Source organism: Aspergillus lucknowensis, assembly GCF_044049455.1.
Source record: "Aspergillus lucknowensis strain CBS 449.75 chromosome Unknown BJX67scaffold_15, whole genome shotgun sequence".
Classification (NCBI taxonomy): domain Eukaryota; kingdom Fungi; phylum Ascomycota; class Eurotiomycetes; order Eurotiales; family Aspergillaceae; genus Aspergillus; species Aspergillus lucknowensis.
Window position 1 is genome coordinate 385,171 of NW_027263559.1, and position 18,634 is coordinate 403,804.

General features: G+C 52.2%; 7 protein-coding genes across 7 annotated transcripts; 1 reads left to right on the forward strand and 6 right to left on the reverse strand.

The window, feature by feature from the left end:
• Nucleotides 1-64: 64 nt before the first annotated feature.
• Nucleotides 65-2,771, reverse strand: BJX67DRAFT_371574 (response regulator; the record flags this gene model as incomplete). Its single annotated transcript, XM_071031102.1, has 3 exons — nt 65-406; nt 455-1,098; nt 1,148-2,771. 3 exons carry the CDS (start codon nt 2,769-2,771, stop codon nt 65-67), a joined length of 2,610 nt encoding a protein of 869 aa, XP_070887163.1.
• Nucleotides 2,772-3,556: 785 nt separating this feature from the next.
• BJX67DRAFT_63367 (uncharacterized protein) lies at nt 3,557-4,509 on the forward strand. The gene is made up of 2 exons (XM_071035272.1): nt 3,557-3,929; nt 4,043-4,509. Exons 1-2 carry the CDS (start codon nt 3,641-3,643, stop codon nt 4,207-4,209), a joined length of 456 nt encoding a protein of 151 aa, XP_070887164.1. The 5' UTR covers nt 3,557-3,640; the 3' UTR covers nt 4,210-4,509.
• Nucleotides 4,510-4,551: 42 nt separating this feature from the next.
• Nucleotides 4,552-5,892, reverse strand: sho1 (osmosensor SHO1). Its single transcript, XM_071035271.1, has 4 exons — nt 5,681-5,892; nt 5,475-5,630; nt 5,272-5,427; nt 4,552-5,199 (listed from the first exon to the last, which is right to left on the reverse strand). The coding sequence occupies exons 1-4, from the start codon at nt 5,747-5,749 to the stop codon at nt 4,690-4,692; spliced, it is 891 nt and encodes a 296-aa protein (XP_070887165.1). The 5' UTR covers nt 5,750-5,892; the 3' UTR covers nt 4,552-4,689.
• Nucleotides 5,893-8,090: 2,198 nt separating this feature from the next.
• Nucleotides 8,091-9,209, reverse strand: BJX67DRAFT_371576 (5'-methylthioadenosine/S-adenosylhomocysteine nucleosidase family protein; the record flags this gene model as incomplete). The annotated part of the gene is made up of 3 exons (XM_071031103.1): nt 8,091-8,114; nt 8,294-8,776; nt 8,814-9,209. The coding sequence occupies 3 exons, from the start codon at nt 9,207-9,209 to the stop codon at nt 8,091-8,093; spliced, it is 903 nt and encodes a 300-aa protein (XP_070887166.1).
• A 732-nt stretch (nt 9,210-9,941) lies between these two features.
• BJX67DRAFT_351277 (mitochondrial 37S ribosomal protein mS45) lies at nt 9,942-11,647 on the reverse strand. Its single transcript, XM_071028897.1, has 2 exons — nt 10,971-11,647; nt 9,942-10,764 (listed from the first exon to the last, which is right to left on the reverse strand). Exons 1-2 carry the CDS (start codon nt 11,508-11,510, stop codon nt 10,072-10,074), a joined length of 1,233 nt encoding a protein of 410 aa, XP_070887167.1. The 5' UTR covers nt 11,511-11,647; the 3' UTR covers nt 9,942-10,071.
• A 1,031-nt stretch (nt 11,648-12,678) lies between these two features.
• Nucleotides 12,679-15,172, reverse strand: BJX67DRAFT_63424 (uncharacterized protein). Its single transcript, XM_071035273.1, has 2 exons — nt 15,029-15,172; nt 12,679-14,816 (listed from the first exon to the last, which is right to left on the reverse strand). Exon 2 carries the CDS (start codon nt 14,804-14,806, stop codon nt 12,935-12,937), a length of 1,872 nt encoding a protein of 623 aa, XP_070887168.1. The 5' UTR covers nt 14,807-14,816; nt 15,029-15,172; the 3' UTR covers nt 12,679-12,934.
• Nucleotides 15,173-18,002: 2,830 nt separating this feature from the next.
• On the reverse strand, nt 18,003-18,532 carry BJX67DRAFT_63435 (mitochondrial 37S ribosomal protein bS16m). Its single transcript, XM_071035275.1, has one exon. The coding sequence runs from the start codon at nt 18,469-18,471 to the stop codon at nt 18,049-18,051; it is 423 nt and encodes a 140-aa protein (XP_070887169.1). The 5' UTR covers nt 18,472-18,532; the 3' UTR covers nt 18,003-18,048.
• Between the last annotated feature and the right edge of the window lie 102 nt (nt 18,533-18,634).

Below are 18,634 nucleotides of genomic sequence, written 5' to 3' on the forward strand. Positions count from 1 at the left end.
GGTATCTAACAGACAATTGAGGAAATGACGATATGCACAGAGAAGAAAATATAGTGCCTCGGAGTTAGATCGGTCCGTGCTGAACAACTTGGCGATGGTCAGCGTGTAGTGATGCAGGCGAGTCAGATCCGTCCCCGCTGTCTGGGGAGTCTTCGGCCAAGCCACTCCGCTTCAAGTGACGGGCCTTAACCTCCGCCTTCTTCGTGTGTGAAGATGAAGATGGCGCAGCGTGTGAGCTCTTCCGTATCACACTGGTGCGTCGGTGTGTAGGACTTGAATAGTCATCTGAATCCGGATGAGGGTCATCCGCGAATCCTCGCCATTTCCGCCAGCCCTCGAAGTCGATAAGTGCTTGCATGCAGCCCCATTCGGTGACTTTCTGCTCCAACCATTCGAATCGAACAGGCTAAAAATGTTAGCATGACACGCACTAGTGATGTATTCAAAGACGTACCTTGGTCAAAAAGTCGTTGCAGCCGGCAGCTAGGGCTTCATGACGATCACTTTGCAAGCTGCTAGCTGTCAAAGCCACAATAATGACAGGACTCCTGAATAGCGAGAGGTCATGCAGCGTATCTTCCACCATCAACTGGTCTGAGGATGTAGAATTCGCATTGGCCGCACTAGACCGGCCGGAGGACTTCTTAGGAAAGACTCCAATTCCGTTCAACCGCTCAAGCCGGCGGATCTCTTTCGTAGCATCCAGCCCATTCATTACAGGTAGCTGGATATCCATCAGTACAAGATGGAACCCTCCCTCACGCCACTTCTTCACAGCCTCCTCTCCGTTAGCTGCACACTTCCACCGCACACTGAGGCGTTTCATGAACGCCTCGAGAAGCCTCTGGTTGATGACGTTATCTTCAACGATGAGTACGTTGATCGGTGGGACCGTTCCTTCGATGAGACCGCCAAACGCTCCATTCAATAGACTTGGTCGGCTAGCCTTTTTCGTCTTTGCGGGGCCAGGGCGCGGGGATGCACCGCGTGCCGGTGGTGTAAGTGATTTAGCGTGCGGTGACTCTGGAGGAGGGCCAGGCGGAGAGGGGACCGGCGGTGTGGGCTGAGTTGGCACAGGGATTTGTTGACTTCCGTTTTCTATCAAAATTAGTACCGTCTTACTCGACCTCGAAAGGGAGGAGTGTACCTTTTGCATTGGCAGGTTGGCCAACCACTGTTGGTGAGGTTGTGGAATGCCGGGTAAGAGGAGGTCGACGGTGACGAGATCGTCCACCCGGAGACGGCAGCGTCGGCGCCATGCCGGTGGTGAGGATCGAAATCGACGGGGCCGGGTGAGTTCCCGTAGAGCTAGCGGAGTTGGACATGTGGGATTGATGTGCCGGAGGGGTGGCCATGTTTACGTTGGCCGGCATGAGAGGGAAATAGTCGCCATGCTCGCCCGGTTCAGAGTGGGTGTAATATACATTATGACGAGGCGAAGGTTTCGGGGTTCGACGCTGAGGGATCTCGATGACAAGGGCTTCCTCCACCGTCTGGCCACCAGGGTAGTAGGAATCCAGCACTGGAATTAGAGGTTCCTCTGGGTTCAGAATACGGTCAGGAGTCGACTGCCGAGTGAATCCTTCCCGGGCAGCGATACGGATGATGATATCCGGCGCATCAAATGTCTTTCCAAGTGAGTTTGCGTATTTCGTTACCACTTGATCTCTCAATTCGTCGACCAGTGCATCCTCGGAGGTGGGAAGAAGCGTGGCCGAACCGCCCGGTCGCTTCACCCAGATCTTGCGCACCCCTATCCCCGAGCCCATGTTCTGAAACTGTTTGTTGCCAAATCCGTCGGGTTCCGAGAAGGACCCGGTATCCAGAAAAGAGCTTACCAAATGCTGATAGGAAGCAGGTAGAAGCGACTGGCGACGGCTCCCTAAGCTCGGACGCTTAGAGAATGATGTTGGGGGAAGCGGGAAGGACTGATAAGTATTGATAGGCTGTGTCTCCGCGACGGAATGTAACGGGGCACCTGGCGATGGCGATGGCTCGACCGGACCAGACGTGTGACGCTCTCGGGTAGTGAAGCTTGACGGCGCACTCGGGCGGTCGGCGTTCGATGCAGGAGGGGATGACGGAGCCGCAGGGACGTATTCGACCTTTCGTGATGGCGGAAGGGGGAAGTGGAGCAGCTCAGCCGGGAAGCTTTTGCGGCTGGACCCAGATCGGTTACGATCGCGATTGTGACTTGCCTCGAAGCGCTGTCGGGGAGCCGATGTCTGCTGGTGTTCCGGTGACTGAGGCTGTGCCCCTGTTATCGTCGAAGTGGGACTCGAGCTTGGATTGAAAGGAGGTGGCTCTTCGATCTGGCGCCGGCTAGAAGAGCACGAGGCAGGTTGCCGATATTCAGGGACGAAGAAGTATTGACCCCCCGACGAACCGGTGGGGCTTGCTAATTCGTCTGGAGTGTACTGTGACTCGGCAATGGAGGAAACCGAGGGACGACTAGCAGAGGAGAGAGGCGGAGGATGGGAAGTGAGGACGTTGGGGGTTGTGGAGATGGGCGGCGTGGTGGTTGTGGTTGCAGCGCCGGCAGAGTTTGGGTCGGCCGACGACAGCTCCTCCGCCGCTTGCTTCCTGTGGTTGGCCTCCTGGCCGTCGTTGTCCTGGCCCGTATGATAATGCGGAGACTGAGGAGTAGGGTCGTGGGTCATGGAGGAAGAAGAGTTGGGTGTGGTTGTCGTAAAAGGGTGGCCTTTGCTTGACGTTGACGATCGCCGCAGCAGCTTCGCCTTCAGCCTGGCGGACCACCGACGCTCTGACATCGCGCCAGCCAGCAATTGTACGATCAGACGGAAACAGAGTAAAGTCAACAGCGCAGGATAGCAGAGGAATAGCCAGAACATAGAACCAGAGCTCAATAAAGGGAACTCCAGGGGCGAGGGCTGGTCATCACCTCCTCAGCAGGCTCAGATGATGTCCAGGAGACACAGTCACTCGTCATGCTGGGAACGGGGGAGAAGAACAAAACCAGAGAAACCACACAATCAATCCAGGAGGAAAAGAGAGAGCAAGGCTGGAAAGAAATGAGAAGCTACTGGGGAAAAGCAAAGAGGGGGCAAACAATGAAACTTGCGACTGCAGCTGCAGAAGCTCCAACCGCCTCAAAACAAACGCAACGCGTCAACTCAGCTGCTTTTTGGATCACTCCTAATCCATTCCTGGACGCTCCAAAAGCGCCGCGGGAGCAACAGTAATGAGAGTCGAAATCCTGTCCACCGGCCCATTCCACAGATCCGTGGCCTCGCGAGCTCGCTCCGTCGGCCAACCGGCCTGCAGAAGTAGTCTAATCTCCGTCTGTCGGTGTCCAAAGACGTCGACTCCTCTATCTACAACCCTGTCTATCTTCAACCTTGTCTATGGACGAACGAACGAATCGTCGTGTCCAGCATTTACCCCTCCAGCTTCTCAGACCCCTGCAGCTGGCTCTCAACATGTGTCTCGACCTCGGCTGTGCTTCTTCTGACCTTGGCTTCTGCGAGCAAATTCCCCATATCGAATGCGCCAGATGACATGGCTGCCAAGGATGCCAATACTAGGAGCACCATTAATCCATTATCATGGGTGTCAATAACAACCCATATCGCGGACAGTGACCTCCACGACAGTATACAGAACCCCACCCAGGATATCGATGTCCCTTACGCGGCAGCTCTCGCCTGGGCAAACCCCTCAAGTATATCGAGGAGGGAATACCCAGCGCAAAAAGCGAGAAAAGTCCGCTGGGTGTATCCGTCCCAAAGAAGAACCAGTCTATACAAGTCACCACCTTCATCATCATCATCATTGGCTGCAGGAACCCCTCCGTGTCCTTTCGGCGCCATTAGTACCAGATATGCGACTCGAACACTGTGCCGATTATACACAGGACACTGGAGGCGAGTGTAATATTCTCCTCTCCGTTTTCTACGGTCATGATGTTGGTGAGTTAGTTGGCCTGCTTTTCTGGCCGATGCCGGGTTTTGTATTGATGATAAAAAGGTCCGGCGCTGGGTAGATATCCTCCTTGTATTTTCTACTGACGTATCTAACCTAGCAAATATTTCATTGGTAAAATTTCCTCCAGGGTTGATCCAACGACCCCAGGAGAACGGCAGTCGAGATGAAGCTAAGACTAGAGGGAAACAGAGTCGAGGCTCGGGAGGTCCTCGGGTTCGGGGTCGGTATCCAGAGATGTTGTTGTCAAGTATCGCATCAGCTTGATGTGGTCCTTGTTCAGAGTCAACACAGACGGATTTGTTTTTTGAAAGAAATGGTTGTGAAGCGTTATCGCTCACATGAGATACTCAATCTGCTTCGAATATTCGACTTCATTTTCAACTTCCGTCCTTGCGTAAACAGACAACCAGTTGATTCAGTCTCATACATTTGGAAACAAAGTGGGAGAATTCGATACACCATCCTATGAAGATCCGCAATCATCTGATACAATCATCCGTCTCGAAATATCCAACAGGCTCTGTTAAAAATGAAAGCAAAGAAGCCCATATCCAAAATAAAATCTTACAGTTCACCAATGTCAACAGAAGAAGCCAAGACCATCAATACGTAACATGACTTTGAATTCCGAACGTGCGCCGAGTGATACAATTCGAAGGGTATCAAACACATTTTCTCGCCAATCAGCGAGGACCCATGACAGACTAGAAAAGAAATAGAAAATGGAAAACGGTTGCACCCCGATCACAGCAGGATCAGATAGTTTGAAGGGGCAATACCCGTCTCTCCATTGGCTTTCCTAGCTTGCCACCACCGGCCGCTAACATCAGACACTTCCAGTTCTTCGCCCTTGTCAAAGCCGATCTCGTTGGCGTCCTCTGGGTTCGCGTCGTATTTGTATATAGCCTTAGCCTTGTATGGATATTCCGTTGGTTGAGGTACTTCCGTGTTGGTTTCAGGGTTGGTGGTGTTAGGGGTGATGTTGGTGAATCGCGCCTGCGACGGGCTACGAGTTTCGCCGGGGGCACCGCCATGATACCCAGAAACGGGCGACGAGGTTTCGAAACCATTCAGTTGGGCGGAAGTGTACATCTGAGGGCGGGTCGACGTGGTCTCGGGTCGGGCACCAAAGGCCGATGACATTGGTCGGTTGTTTCCGTAAGATCCGTGGTGCTCCTTGTTGAGGGCAAATGAGTCGATAAATCCACGGTGCTTCGCCTGAGGGGCGGATCCAAAGTAGAAGATCCACACGATCTATTGAGTAATTAGCATTTTACCGCCAAATTGTAGCTGGGGCCGTAGTCTCGGGGCCGGGGTATGGCATACATTAACCATGCACAGGAGGATGAAGCCAGCGCCGGCGGCTTGGAACGCAGCAAGATCCTTGGAAGGAGAGCTACCGCTAGTTTGGGTGCTACCATTGAACATCGAATTTGCCGAGATCGAGTTCATTACCAGTGAGGCAGAAAGATATCCCACAATCTGGTCAAAGTTAGCAGAGTTAGAAGAGTGATCACGGGTAAACATACCGCGACGCCATAAGTGAGACCCGTGTCGGTAACGAAGACGGCAATCACTCCCATGTTACAACAGAATGTATAGACGATGGCCCACCATTGAAAGCTTGGATAGATCGCCTGGACGTCTGCAGCGATAGATGCAACGAAAGCAATCACCCATCCGAGCTACTCCATTATTAGTCGCTTCAAGACAGAATCCCAAGGTGAAGGCATACCGTTGCGATAGAGCTCGTCGCGAGGGCGAACGGGTCGCCCAGTAGATTGCTTAACCGAACTCCAGGCATTCTGTGTGTTTGGTTTCGTATCCAAGTGTGGTTTGTTTAGCGACAGTGAAACGGACGAGTACACGAGTGGTATCGTATTTCAGGAAATGGGGCGAAATATAAGTATAACCCGGTCAAATTTCGGATTCTGCCGGGATATTCCTTAGGGTCCTTTTTTGATGTCGCGTTTCGCAAGTTGCAGGACGTTCGGCGACCGACACTCCCTTTTCCAACCGTTCCGTTTCCTCGATTGTCGAATACCGATTCGGTGTGACAGAGCGGCAGGTCGAGGAACTAATACATCAACAATTAGCCAAACTAAATGATCGAGGCCCAGGGAAAGGAAGCGGTATGGAGGCGTGATGGAGCGGATAACATCGGGACCAGAAGCGACAACAAAGAGTGAATGCGAGCGAAAACCAGCGAAATATTCCAAGAAAGAAGCAAGAGGAAGAGAAAAGCAGCAGATATCCTACCTCGCAAGAAAAGATGGCTGAAAGTGATTGCGTTTTAGAGTTGGTGAGGTTGGCAAAGTTGGTTGGCGTGGGCGAAAACCTCGCAGTGGATATAATAACAGGTCGAGTCGAACCGCAGAAGAAGCTAATGCGAGACAGATCGATGGAACTCGGACAAGAACGAGATCTTCAAGAGGCTGGGTGGTGTGTGGGTGTGTTTTGAGACCCCTTGCAGGCACAAGAGGAGAACAAAGGAAGAAGAGAGCAGCGCCAGGCTGGAAAGGGACGGTAATGTGTGAAACGTCGCCGAAGAATCGAAAAGAGCGAAAGAGAGGGGGATGAACGAGCGAATGTCGACGGACGAAGAGGATTCGACCGAGGGGAGTGGGAGGAGAAAGGAGAGAAAAAGAAGGCTGAACGAGGGAAGGGAACAATGAAGAAAACAAGAGGCTCGAATGGGGGCGATTTGTCGGGAGTTGTCCACGAAAGCCACGAGGCCGGCGGGAAGAAAAGGAGAGACGATGATTGAGCAATCGAGGGGACGAAAAGTTGACAAGGACGGAACAGAAACAAGAGAATCAGCCCTGTTCATGAGTGGTTATTAGGATCGTTAATTAATCCCCATTATTATCAGCGTTGGGATTTGGCGACGTGGTGAAGGTTTCATTTCCCATGGTCTGGTCTGCCAGTGGGCCTGCATCCTGTGCATGATTCGCAAGTTCACATCCGATAACACGCGCATTATAACACGGGTGCCTGACAAGGCCAGGGAAGAACCAGGGCTCAAGGCTTGCTGGATGTGGAGGGAATTTACCTCCCTTCGAGTCAGGAACAAGTCACCAAATTGTCTTCATGCCTGTGCAGCCCATCAATCATGTCTCCCCATCGTCCAACAAATCCCATGCCACGCCTTCGCTCATCCCTCTAATTTTAGTTGGCCTTCTCCGCTTTTCCACTGTCCAGTCCTGATTGTACGCGCAATGAGAACTTCGTTTCCCCATTTCCCTCGCTCGAAGTCCAGGCCATCAATCCGCAAAAGGCTGCGGCTGACGTGTGGCTTGACCGCACAATCAGAAGCAGAAATAAAGGCAACGATCTCCCCGGCCCGGCCAGATCATGGAGAATGGAGAATGGATTCTCTTTCAGCCAGGTCCATCGCCGTGCCTTGTCTGAGGAAATTATCTTCATGAGAGAAGGACCACCGCTCTTCCACTCGGGTTGCCGGGCCTCGCAGGAGTCAAGGCCAGACAACGTTGGCTTTTGGCGCGTCGACCACGCCAAGCGAGAGAATTCGATCTCAGTTCTCGATGGAGAATTGTTACATGTTGATCACCGTGTTGCCTTGCCCACTGAGGTTCTCGTGTCGAACCGCCGTAACATTGCCCTGGGCGCGACCGCAAGGGCAAACTTGCATTGAGACTTCCCGCGAGCGGCGACGTCTCACGCTTCACATCGAGGGGTCAAGCCAAGCGTCTCCTGCGCTTCATGAGACGCTTTTCCCCTGACTCTCAAACAGAAAAGGCGGCGCCTCAGTCCCCAATTGGCCGTTTCAGACCGTCCACACAGTTCGTTGTCTGAACTAAGCGTTTTGACGGGCCTGTCTCAGTCATTGTGGTCGAACCATCGAGCTGATCGCCGTTTGAGAGTCGGGATCGACGAACTGTTACTCTTGGAAATCAGTGCCTCTCCTTAGATTGCAGCCGTACCCGAGAAGGCCGGTGGTTTCCCTGTAAGGGTTGACGCATGTTGTCGTCGGCGCGCGCATCAAGAATCAACGGCCATTTCGCTTGTGCCGCATGTGCTTCTCCAACAGTACTGATCTTGTGTGCCTTTTTCGGAATCAGGTCAAGGCAACTGCTTTGGGGGGCGCTTGAAGCACCGGTTCCTAAGCGAAACTGTAACAAATTCTACCGGGCGATCTCCATGATCTCCTTGTAAGTATTAAAGGAAATCATTGATTCTGTGGTACACACGCTACTATATAAGCGAGATATAGATCCTTCAGCCAACAGCGAAACAAATCAAAGGCGTTCGTCAAACGGGGACAATTCGCATGTCTCCAAGATACTGTTCTTCGTATCCCAGTATGCGACTTCGAAAAGAGGAGCACCTCTCGAGCATACGCTGCTGCGGAGAGCGCTGCGTACTTGCGCCACTCATCGTTCTTATGAGAATCGCTATAATCGCTGATACCACGAACAACAAGGCAAGGAACAATGTTCATCAACCCCGCAGCTTCCATCTCAAAGCACAGGACATTCAGCTCAGGGTTTTGTGCGTATCTCTCACGGGTGACAGCGTCCTTCATCACAGAGTTCCCAGATGCAATGGTCCCATAATGAACAGTCACAGCGCGGTGAGCTTGACGATGTGGCCGTCTTATTACCTTGGTAAGGTCACAGTGCTCACAAGTCTTTCCGCCAGTATGCACGTAACTCGCTTGAAAGAGCTGGTCTGACCGCGGCCGCCGATAATCCTTCATAATATCCATGCGGCGGATATGCTGCGCAATCGTATCTGGCTTCCGGTGATCATTGTAACGTTTCCGTATCTCTTCAAGAGCATCTAGTAGTACCTTAGCGGGGCCGTTCAGCTGGCCAGTCCGCCGAAAAAGGCCATTCGGCAGTCACTCCCCTGTCATACTCCACGACACCCCCAAAGCTGCCCCGTGGTTGGCTCACAACAACATCACCGAGCCTAATATCGTTCTTGGTAGAGGGCACACCGCCGCCAATGCCAACCATCAGTGCAAATTGAAGGTTGGGAAAGGTCAGAACCATGTTCGTGGCGGTGTAAGTTGCTGAGAAGTTGCCATACCGGTCATCGGCAAGACGGACGACTGCCACATAATGCTTGTCGACCCGGCCGAACACGTAGCGATTATCGTCCCCATATGGAAGGAGATCTGGGTCCTTGAACTCTTCATCTAACATATAGCATGCGCACCTGAGTTCCTCTTGAAGTGCACATATCCACGCAACCGTGTAAGAGTGCAAGGACTTTGGATCGCCGCATTGTTGATTCATGACGTCGGCCAAAGTGCAAGACTCGGGTTGGTGACTGTGATCAAATTATCAGAATGATGGGCAGATCTATAGACGAGAAAACTTACTTCTGTCGTTCTTGGGGAAACAAAATATATCTTGAAAAGAAACTCGTAGATTGTCTCTGAAGGAGAACCTGAGCTGGAAGCCGCACATACCCCCGAGAAACCAAGAGATATTTATCCCAAAGACCTCACGACTCCGTAGCCGCCTACTGCACCCCCACCCCTCTCTGCAATTTAAGCGCTGAAGCGTGCATACCCCCATCGTGCGCTGCCCACCTATCATCCCCATCCCCATCACGACAACATGAGGCTCGGAAAGAGCGGTTGTCAAAGGAAAGGAAGACATCGAGGCCGCTAAGAATAGACATATTGCTGCAAGCGCCCGCGTCCCTGATTGATGTAGAGCGGCACAGCGAGGCTCTGATCATCGCTGGCGCTTACGGGTTGGATAATCTCGGACGAAAGCTTGGGCCTCTGGTTCGATGTAGAGTTTTGGTATTATTGCTTGGATTGGGAAGGTGCGGTACCTGACAGGGCCCGGCCGGGTCGTGCTTTCCGCACTGGGTCGAGGGGGAGGACATTCGAAACGGCAGGAACGATGGTGACCCGTGGACACGCACTGGCGCCCTATCCCGGAAATAGCCTCGGCGGCTAAGGCGTGGGTACGTATACACTGATTACAAGTGCTGCTAGCTCGTGCTCGAAGAGAACAATTGATAAATCGAGTCATGCGGATTGGATCAGGATACATTCATAGCCCTAAGCGGATATTTGTACAAAATTTAGAAAGAGATACAGAAGCGTGATAATACATCTGAGCCACATACAGCTTGCTGCATCTAAACCTCCACCTTAGTGGGGATCTTAACCTGGCCCTTTTTCCGGTCACTGCTGGGCACACCGTACCTCCGCCCAGGAGCCCGAGCGCCACGGCCATCAGGACCAGTTGTCTCCTTGCTGACCACGACATCCTTAATGCGGAACTCGAATCGGGAGTCCTCTGGCTGGACGCGAGTCAATCGGCGCTCACGGCGTTCCCGCGCATAGCGCTTGTGCTCCTCCTCTGCCGCCTCGACCTCCTTGAGACGTTCCTCATATGCCTTGCGGTTTTCACGGTGCTCTTGCGGGTTGGCCATGCGGCGGCGCTCATGAGCAATAAGATACGGATGTGGGATCCGCACGTCGGCCGATTGCAATATCGGTTGCTCTTCGTCACCTTTTCCGACAGTTTCGATACTAGACGAGTGTCGGTTGATGTTGTTCACTATTTCCGACGGATCGGCGGCCTGTTTCGCATCTTGCTCCCGTGTAGTGGCTGGAGCAGCGGAGAATACGCGGCTAGCATCAACACGGGTGAAATGGCGGGATTCGGAGACCGGGTAGAAGATTTGAGCATCGGTCAGCCGGTGGACAGGGAGATCATTGATGGACTCATGGGGGTTATTGCGTTGGTCGCTTGGCTTCTCATATAACGGGGTTGTCGGGATCATCTCATGCACTGCACGGGCATAGGGCAATGCCAGTGGTTTTCCCTGTTCATAAAACGGTTAGGCCGCACAGAAAACCCAGAATATTCCGGAGACCAGTGAAGCACGTGTCGCGAATGCAATCAGGACTTAGGCATTGTACACATTCCCAGGAGTACTGGGGTCGTAAAGACTAATCGAAGATAATTTTTTGTGTTCTCATCATTGCGAGGAGAAGGCGGGTTAAGGGGGAGAAGATAGGGTCATCATACCTGTTGTCTCCATCGTTTCTCCATTTCAACCAACCGGCATACGGCGGCAACCCTCCTCATATCAACTCCCATCTCGACGCTGACGGCCCGAACACTTTGCTTCTTGACCACAACTCTCTCATAGATCTCATTTCGCAATTCCTCGCTCAAGACACTCTCGCTGACAAAATTTGGGTTCAGTGGAAACGGCCTCGAAGGGCCCCTGAGCACCATATCCGGATATTTAGCCCGCGCCTTCACGTCGCTGATATAGTTGGTTGATCCTGGTACATGATTTTTGAACTCAGCCCCTTCGCTGCTAAGCCACGCGAACATGTCCTGCCGGAGTCTCGTCTGCGCGGTCTGTGTCGAGGAGAAAGGACGGGAGGTCTGGGAGTTTGCAGGGAGTGGAGAAGCAAAGGGGCGCGAATAAGAAAGATTATGGAGTAAACCGCATGATGGGGATGAGAAGGCTATTCCGGAAGAGGAGGCAGGTGAAGAGGAGGAACGACATGGAAGAAGGGAATTGGGAACAATCTGAGAATGTATTCGTCGTGGCATTTTCAACCTGCTCAGAGTAAAGGACGACAAACTTGAGAATGAGGTCCACAGCAAATGATGTATAAAGAGGATTCAGCGTGCTGTATTCATTCGAGAAGCCCAATTGAGTAGTGTGAGGTCAAAAGGGCCGCGCAAATCGTTGAATGTCAATAAGGCCGAGATCCAAAGATGAAGAACTTTTGCGGATAGAATCACGTGATTTCAATTCAACCCGCCCATTGCCCATTGCAGGGATTTCGGATTTCTACCTTGGAGGCTACTCAAAGACCCTCCTCGGAAGTTCTTATTCGTCGAGTGCCAGCTAACTCAACTTCATCACGCTATCAAGTACATGTAACTAAACTGAGTGTTACACTCGAAACGAGTGAAAGTAGGCCGTGCAGTTGCGCTAATCTAGGCCTAGGAGCCAACGCAAAAGCCGGAAAGAATAAGAATGACAATGACGCGGCGGTCCGCCCTGACGAAAGTAATATAATAGTCTTCCGGAGTAGATGTGATGCACCAGTAAGTGGCTGAAGACCAGTGCGTATCCGCTCCGGGAAAAAGGACTCAAGATATGGCAGTGTATACCCTGTTGAACGCCGTTGTTTGATATGACAGCCCGCCGGTGTGTTCTCTGTATCGACGTCGCAGTAGAATGCCCAGTTCCAATGCCATCTCATGCTGTGGTGTTTGTTCTTCAAAGTTCACTTCCCTATCTGTTCCCACCAGGAGGGCGGCATTAGGAGAACTCAGAAAGGAAAATGCAAGATCAAGGCAAAAAACAAAGGACGAAGTAGAAGTGAAATAGAAACGCGGGTAAGAAACTCGAGTGTTCCCCTCCCAAGCCACAGAACAAATGCACAAAAGAACACCGCTAGTGTAAGATAGGGACGCCATCGAGATTGATGATACAGAGGGAATCAATATCATTAAACACGGTATGAAGAGAGAGCCATGAGAAGAAGTCCCGCCGCCACGAAGGGTGGAAAGACTGGAAAACAGACGAGAGAGCAAAGGGGTATGGACATGGTGCTAAATGAGACACGAAACTCAGCAAAACCAACTCGCACGCAACCATTCGTCCTCACAGGTATCAGATGTCATAACACAAGAATAGACTACCGAGTAATGATGCGATCATCCCTTAACAAGCAAGCAGAAAACGGCGCCCACAATTCCATGCTATCAAAGTGCACTGAAGAAAGGGAAGGAGAAGAGGCTGGGTAAGAATGAAAAGATAAAAGGGGCCGATATCCAAGCCGAAGCAACCATAAGAAAGCCGAAGTTAAGAGTTCCGATATCCGTACTCCTAGGGGACCCAGGAGACCCCCCGTATGCTGTCTAGCCCGTGAAAACAACCAAGTCCCTGATGCGCCGGATATACTAGTATTCATAAAACATGTCGGACATTGATACCGTCGAAAAAAGTAAATCGTGTCTTCCTACCGACCCATCATGTAATCGGGGTAATTCGGGGTGGAATTGCCAGAGCGGGGTCCTGCATTGCCGCCGTTCGCTCCACCGTTGAGTAAGGATTGCGGTGGCATCATCACCGGATTCATAGGATTCCCGCGAATTCCCAAGCCAGCGTTGGGATTGAACGAGCCATTCATGGGCATAGGTGCATGTGAATACCCGGAAGGATGCATGACACCATTGTTTCTCAGAGGCATTGGGGGCATCAAACCGGGCGGCGCGGCAAGGCCAGGTGGTGGTCCACTCACCGTTGAAAACATATGATTTGCCATTGTATTGATGCCAGCACCACCACCCTGGATGGCTGCTTGTGATGCGAGCGAATTCGACGCATTCAAAGACCCTGGTTGTCCAGAGCGAACTCCAAGCGGGTTCTTAGAGAAGCTCAAACGGATACCGGTTTTAATGCTGTTGGAGAGCTTGTACCCATACAGCTCGTTGAGGGTCTTTCCCGCCGTACGTACATCCTCAAACTCCACAAAGCACATCGGCCCATTTTGCTTATTTCGGAAGCAGAGGCGCTTGTACCCGCGTTGCTTCGAAAACAGGGCTTTCAGTTCCTCCTCCTGAGTGTCTGGTGGAAGATTGCCGACATACAAGGTATTACACGGTGGGTTCATGTCGTTCGGATTGGCGGCCGGGAAGCTATGCCGGGCGGTGTGCGCACTAGGATACGGGTACGCGGGGCCGCCTATGGTGTTATTCATGGACGGAGGATATGCCGACGACGGGGTTTGGACGGTCATGTGAGCCGATGATCCAGAGGGGTAGTTCTGCATTGGCGGGGATGTGATATTCGTCGTCAATGATAGATTGGCAAAGTGGCTCGTGGGGATCTGGGGGTTGGTAGACCGTCTTGGGGCTGACGCAGAATGGCCATTTTCGGCATAACCAACGGGGTCCTTGAGTAACTCGCCCGTATCCTCATCAACATCTTGATCGATCATTGACTTGCCGCTAATGCGCGGGAATTCAGGGACACCATTTCCAATCGGCGACTGTGGGGAGAAGAAGTTATGAAGACGTGGGTTGGTGTCGGTAGACTGTGGCAACCCTTCGTTTGCGGATTGCCCTGCTGGGTTTGTCGATGATAGTTTCTCCATTGTTTGAAAGGTACCGTTAAATCGCGATTGTCGCGTTGTTGGTCCGTTACCTAATAGGCCGCGAGAGGTGGAATGGTCAATAGTGTTGCGCCTAGGGAGAAAATGGGGCGCTGCGCCGCTATTGTAGATCTCTACAATCATTGTCGCATCGTTCTTCGAGTTCGGCTTGCCGTCGAGTAACGCTCGTGCTTCCTCCGCCGCGGCCATGGAGCTAAAGCGCGCGATCGCACTTAGAAACCCATTATCCTCGGGGAGGTCGGAATGCACGAAGTCAGCATCCAGCAGCTCGTTGGAGAATAGAAACATGCTGCGCAGGGCCTCGCGACTTGTATTTTTGGGGAGTTTTCGCATATAAATCGCGCCACCACCCACCGCGTCGGCGTGTCGGATAAAGCCGTTGAGGCCCGGCGCTGATCGATCGGGGTCACCTAAGCGCATTGCAGCCGACGACACAGTATCGAAGGAGGAGGTCGTTGAGGAAATGTTATCGAAGGAAGAGGAGGGGCTTAGCGGCGAAAAGGAATAGCCGAAGTCTGGGCCTAAAGAAGCGGCAGCCTGCGCAGCGGGTGCATGGTACACGTCGGTCGGCATCGCATTCTGGGCCTTCGAGGGCGCCTGGAGAGAGGAGAGAGACTGATGTGGTGGCGACGCGCCCGAGGAAACCGAAGGCGTGCGCTGGGTGGTACTATAGGACCCTGGGCTTGTGCGGGTGGACTGGTTCGAGGTGCCAGTCATCCCTCGAGGACTGGTAAATTCAGGAGTCAGGTCGCTCAAGAAGGCTCCACGAGCGCGATGGTGCAGCACGAGTCGCGGTTCACAGCTAGGTAAGGGGCTGCGGAGGTCGACGAACAGGTGACAGGAGAGTAAATGCAACACTACAGAAGGGCGATAATTTTTTTGACGTTCGAGAACAAGCCAACGAAGTGAAAAGTTACTCGATCAAGCGGGATGTCTCACAGTAACAAGATCAAGGGGCGGCCGATGCGATGGGACCGATGGGGCCCAGACAATGAAGCAGAAAGTCGAGGAAATAATGCGACGGACCGAGGATGCAAGTAAGACACGGTTTGAAGTGGGAAGTCGAGATAGATTGCCAGTCAAAACAGAAAGATAATCGTACGTAAAAGGAGAGATGCGGTTGATGAGAAGGGAAACTGTGAATTCAAAGGATGGCGACAGGGGAGAGAAGAAAATAACGAGACGAGGGAGCAGGGGGGTGTGAGAGGGAGAAAGAGGTGCCAGTGGAAGCCGGGCCAATGCGAGTCGAGGTTCCCTCCAGTTTAGCGCAGGAATCAATAATAATGACAAGGAATCCCTGGAGCCGGAACGAGAGAACTCTTCGGGGAAAGAATAAAGTTAGGAGAGAAAGGACTCGGAGGGGAGTGGCAGTAAGAGGCGAAGGAGATGACGGAGCCGGAAACTTTTGTCGCAAGTGTTTCACTCGATCTATTGCACTTGTCGCGGCGATAATAATGATGGTCTCGAGAAAACAGCTCGAAAGGCGAGGACTGCGAACAGGGCCACTCTCATGGTCCTGATTCTCCCTCTCCTGGATGATGATGGCGAAGGTAGGGATGAGTAAAAGTCCCGAGGACTAGTCAAGAACGAGTCCGGAACGGTCTTTTGGTGGGGGGGGAGGGAAGAGCGGAAAGGGTGTCCTTATCCACGGATCGAGGCGACCTGGCGTTACCAAAGTTACAATACCAAATCCGCACCTGCACCAGCTCCCGCTTCTTGGGTCAGCTTGTCAAATGAGCGGCGGCGAAGGCTGAGGCGCGTCCTGGGCTTGGGAAGACACGACGCGCAGGCAAGACGGCGCGCCAGATCTTGACGAAGAACTGTATGACGCTTCAGAGCTGCACCTCTCGCTCAAAGAGGAACTTTGAGACAGGTAACAAAACTGGAGGGAAATGAATCCTTCAGCGGGTGGGTGGGCGATATCAAGCTCATGTCGCATTGGCGACTTCCTGACCGAGCGCGGCGATCGAACTTGACAAGCCGCGTCTGGATGCGGACGCGGATGAGGTGCGTGTACCAGAGCTGACGGTGCGTGGTTTTTACCCTGATCGCCGTGCCAAGATTGACTGTCAAAGTTCGTCCCAGCGCCGTCCAGACCTCAGAAGATCGATCATGCAAAGGAGAAAGTGATGCAATATGATGGAAGAAACTCGTCTCTCCCGGCTGCTACTCTCTTTCCAATGTCGGGAGGTGGCATGACATGAGTGATTTTCTCGAGAAAGCTTCATTTTCGAGATCAAGCTCTCCTCTTCTTAGTCTTCATTTCTCCAGGTCCGCTCAAGAAAAGCATCCGAGAGCAGAAAGCCAAAACACGTCACTCCTTCAGCCTCAAGACATCCACCTGATGAGAGGGAAACCGCCTTTGGACCACAAAACAGTCTGCGGCCAGAGCTCTCATTCCGTGGCTGGAGGAGACACTCAAGCCTTCTCAGAGGGAGAATGAATCGTGGGGCCTGTCCTTTCACAAAGAATCCGGCTTCATAACAATAATATTATTGCCTAAAACCCTCAAGTTTTCAGGAACTAGTTGCTTTGGCTGGAGTCGCTGGGTCGCTGAGTCGCTGAGTCGCTGAGAGGGCAACGGGTCCTTTGATCAGTGACTGCCATGTGATCGGGACAAGACCAGGACAGTGATCTTTGGAAAGGGGCAAGAAACAAGCGAACCAGAAGAATGGAAACAGGATCCGGCCGTTGTCAGTTGAGAATCGAATCATGCATGAGAGGCAGGTCGCAGGATCCATGACAAAAAGCACGTCCATCCGAGGACGCGTTTGCCGAGCACTCGACTGAGGACTCTCATTCTTCCCTGCTCTCAAACGGTCCAACCAGATCGTTTCGAAACAGGCAATAATAATGTCGAAGGGGATGTATGCATCGTCGATGAGGCACTGGATTCCAGCCCGTTCAGGCATGCGCCTCTGAGGAGTCAGGAGTCGGGCCCTCCAGCCCTGAGAGTGCCGCTAACTGTCACCAACCCATGGGAATGCGTGAACTCAGATGCTGATCTTCTCAGCTGAAATTCTTGATGTCCACCAATCACCTTTTGCCATTGGTCTTTTCGTCCATCCCTTGCAGTCGGGGCCATCGGCGCACAAGGGGATTGGTTCCCGAATCTCCACGAGTCGTTGGGACAAGGGGAGGGGACAGGTTCTTGTGGTTCGGACGACATCTTTCCAGATCCCAGTTCAAAACCTTGCTTTCTGGAGGCGCGATGCAATCATGATAATCCCCACAGCCGGCTGGTCCGGAACTTGACACATGCCTCTTCTGCACATGCCGGTGACAGAATACTTGTTGACGATTATAAACTTTTCGGGACTCGACCGCAGACATCCCGCTGACTCGAGGAGATGTCGGGCTCTCTGTCAAACTTCCTGACTCTTGCTAGGTTCGACTGACGTTAATTGATGCATTTTCGCCTGAAGAATAATCGGCCATTTTACTGTTCTACTTTCAAGAATGTTGCGCGTTCTTCTCAAGTGTTGGGCAGACGTACCCAGAGTTGATGAACACAGAATGTGGAGAGATAATTCATGTAGGATCCATTAGGACCCGTCGAACATTTCGGCTAAGTTAAAAAGACGGCCGATGAGGAAAAGGTTCAAAATCATGATTTCCTTAATATACAGACAACAATGCACAGCTTTGGCACCTTGCCAAAGGAATCCATCTCAGAACGCCAAAGAAATGCCAGAAGCAAGGTATTCGAGATCTTCACAGCAAGTGCTGGGCCATCTCCACCCTCGGAAAGCTGGATATATTCCTCTCACTGACCGACCAGATCGTCTTCCACTGACCGTAGTACCACGACCGTCTCGAGGGGAACGAACTTGTATCTGATATGGCCGGATCGTTTATTATTGCGTTTTCATTTAGGAGCCTTGGTCTTTTGTTGAACTAGTCCAGCCTGCAGGAGCCCGTTAATCATTCGCCCTGGAAATAGTAGTATAGGTATTCATTTATCCCATCTCAGAACGTACCAAGCTCAATATCCGCCATACAGTATCGCTGGGCTGTGCGCCAACTCCGAGCCAGTACTTTGCTCTCGACTTATCAAGAGAAATATCCTTGTATGGCCTCGCGTTGCGTGCTTCCTCGTCCGACAGATTCGTAGGTCGCTGAGGGTAAGGGTTAAACGTCCCGATAACCTCCAGCGGCTTTGAGTCGCGTGCTGATCTGTATACTTCCACAAGTTTTGGGTCAGCCCAATTCCTTTTCATTGACGGTTGTCTTCCCTCGGGCAGACACGCTTCACTGGACCAGTCGAGCCAGAGCCTGAGCCCATGGACACAGGGAGAACCATACCGTGCTTGGGACACGACGATATTGTAAAATGTCTGATGTCTGTTCCCAAACCGGGACAGGCGAATGCGAACGACCATCTTGGCGGCTCTGATCAGAGTATCAATCCAGCATTGACTGTCAAAAAGTTGCGGCTCGACCTGCAACCTCAAAACTCTCTCACGACGATTTGGCCGGGGGAATATTAATCCGGCGTGTCCTGAACGGGATTAGCGTCTTAAGGTGGGGACGTCAACGATATGA

Excerpts from the sequence above, each read along its gene's own strand:
- BJX67DRAFT_63367 (XM_071035272.1), top strand. The coding sequence starts at position 3,641 with ATGTCCCTTACGCGGCAGCTCTCGCCTGGGCAAACCCCTCAAGTATAT. Across the intron at positions 3,930-4,042 it reads TTTCTACGGTCATGATGTTG|CAAATATTTCATTGGTAAAA; the intron begins GTGAGTTAGTTG and ends TATCTAACCTAG.
- BJX67DRAFT_63424 (XM_071035273.1), bottom strand. The coding sequence starts at position 14,806 with ATGACTGGCACCTCGAACCAGTCCACCCGCACAAGCCCAGGGTCCTAT.
- sho1 (XM_071035271.1), bottom strand. The coding sequence starts at position 5,749 with ATGCCTGGAGTTCGGTTAAGCAATCTACTGGGCGACCCGTTCGCCCTC. Across the intron at positions 5,428-5,474 it reads GTCTCACTTATGGCGTCGCG|ATTGTGGGATATCTTTCTGC; the intron begins GTATGTTTACCC and ends AACTTTGACCAG. Across the intron at positions 5,200-5,271 it reads TCCTCCTGTGCATGGTTAAT|ATCGTGTGGATCTTCTACTT; the intron begins GTATGCCATACC and ends ATTACTCAATAG.
- BJX67DRAFT_351277 (XM_071028897.1), bottom strand. The coding sequence starts at position 11,510 with ATGCCACGACGAATACATTCTCAGATTGTTCCCAATTCCCTTCTTCCA. Across the intron at positions 10,765-10,970 it reads AGAAACGATGGAGACAACAG|GGAAAACCACTGGCATTGCC; the intron begins GTATGATGACCC and ends TTTTATGAACAG.
- BJX67DRAFT_63435 (XM_071035275.1), bottom strand. The coding sequence starts at position 18,471 with ATGGTCGTTCGCATTCGCCTGTCCCGGTTTGGGAACAGACATCAGACA.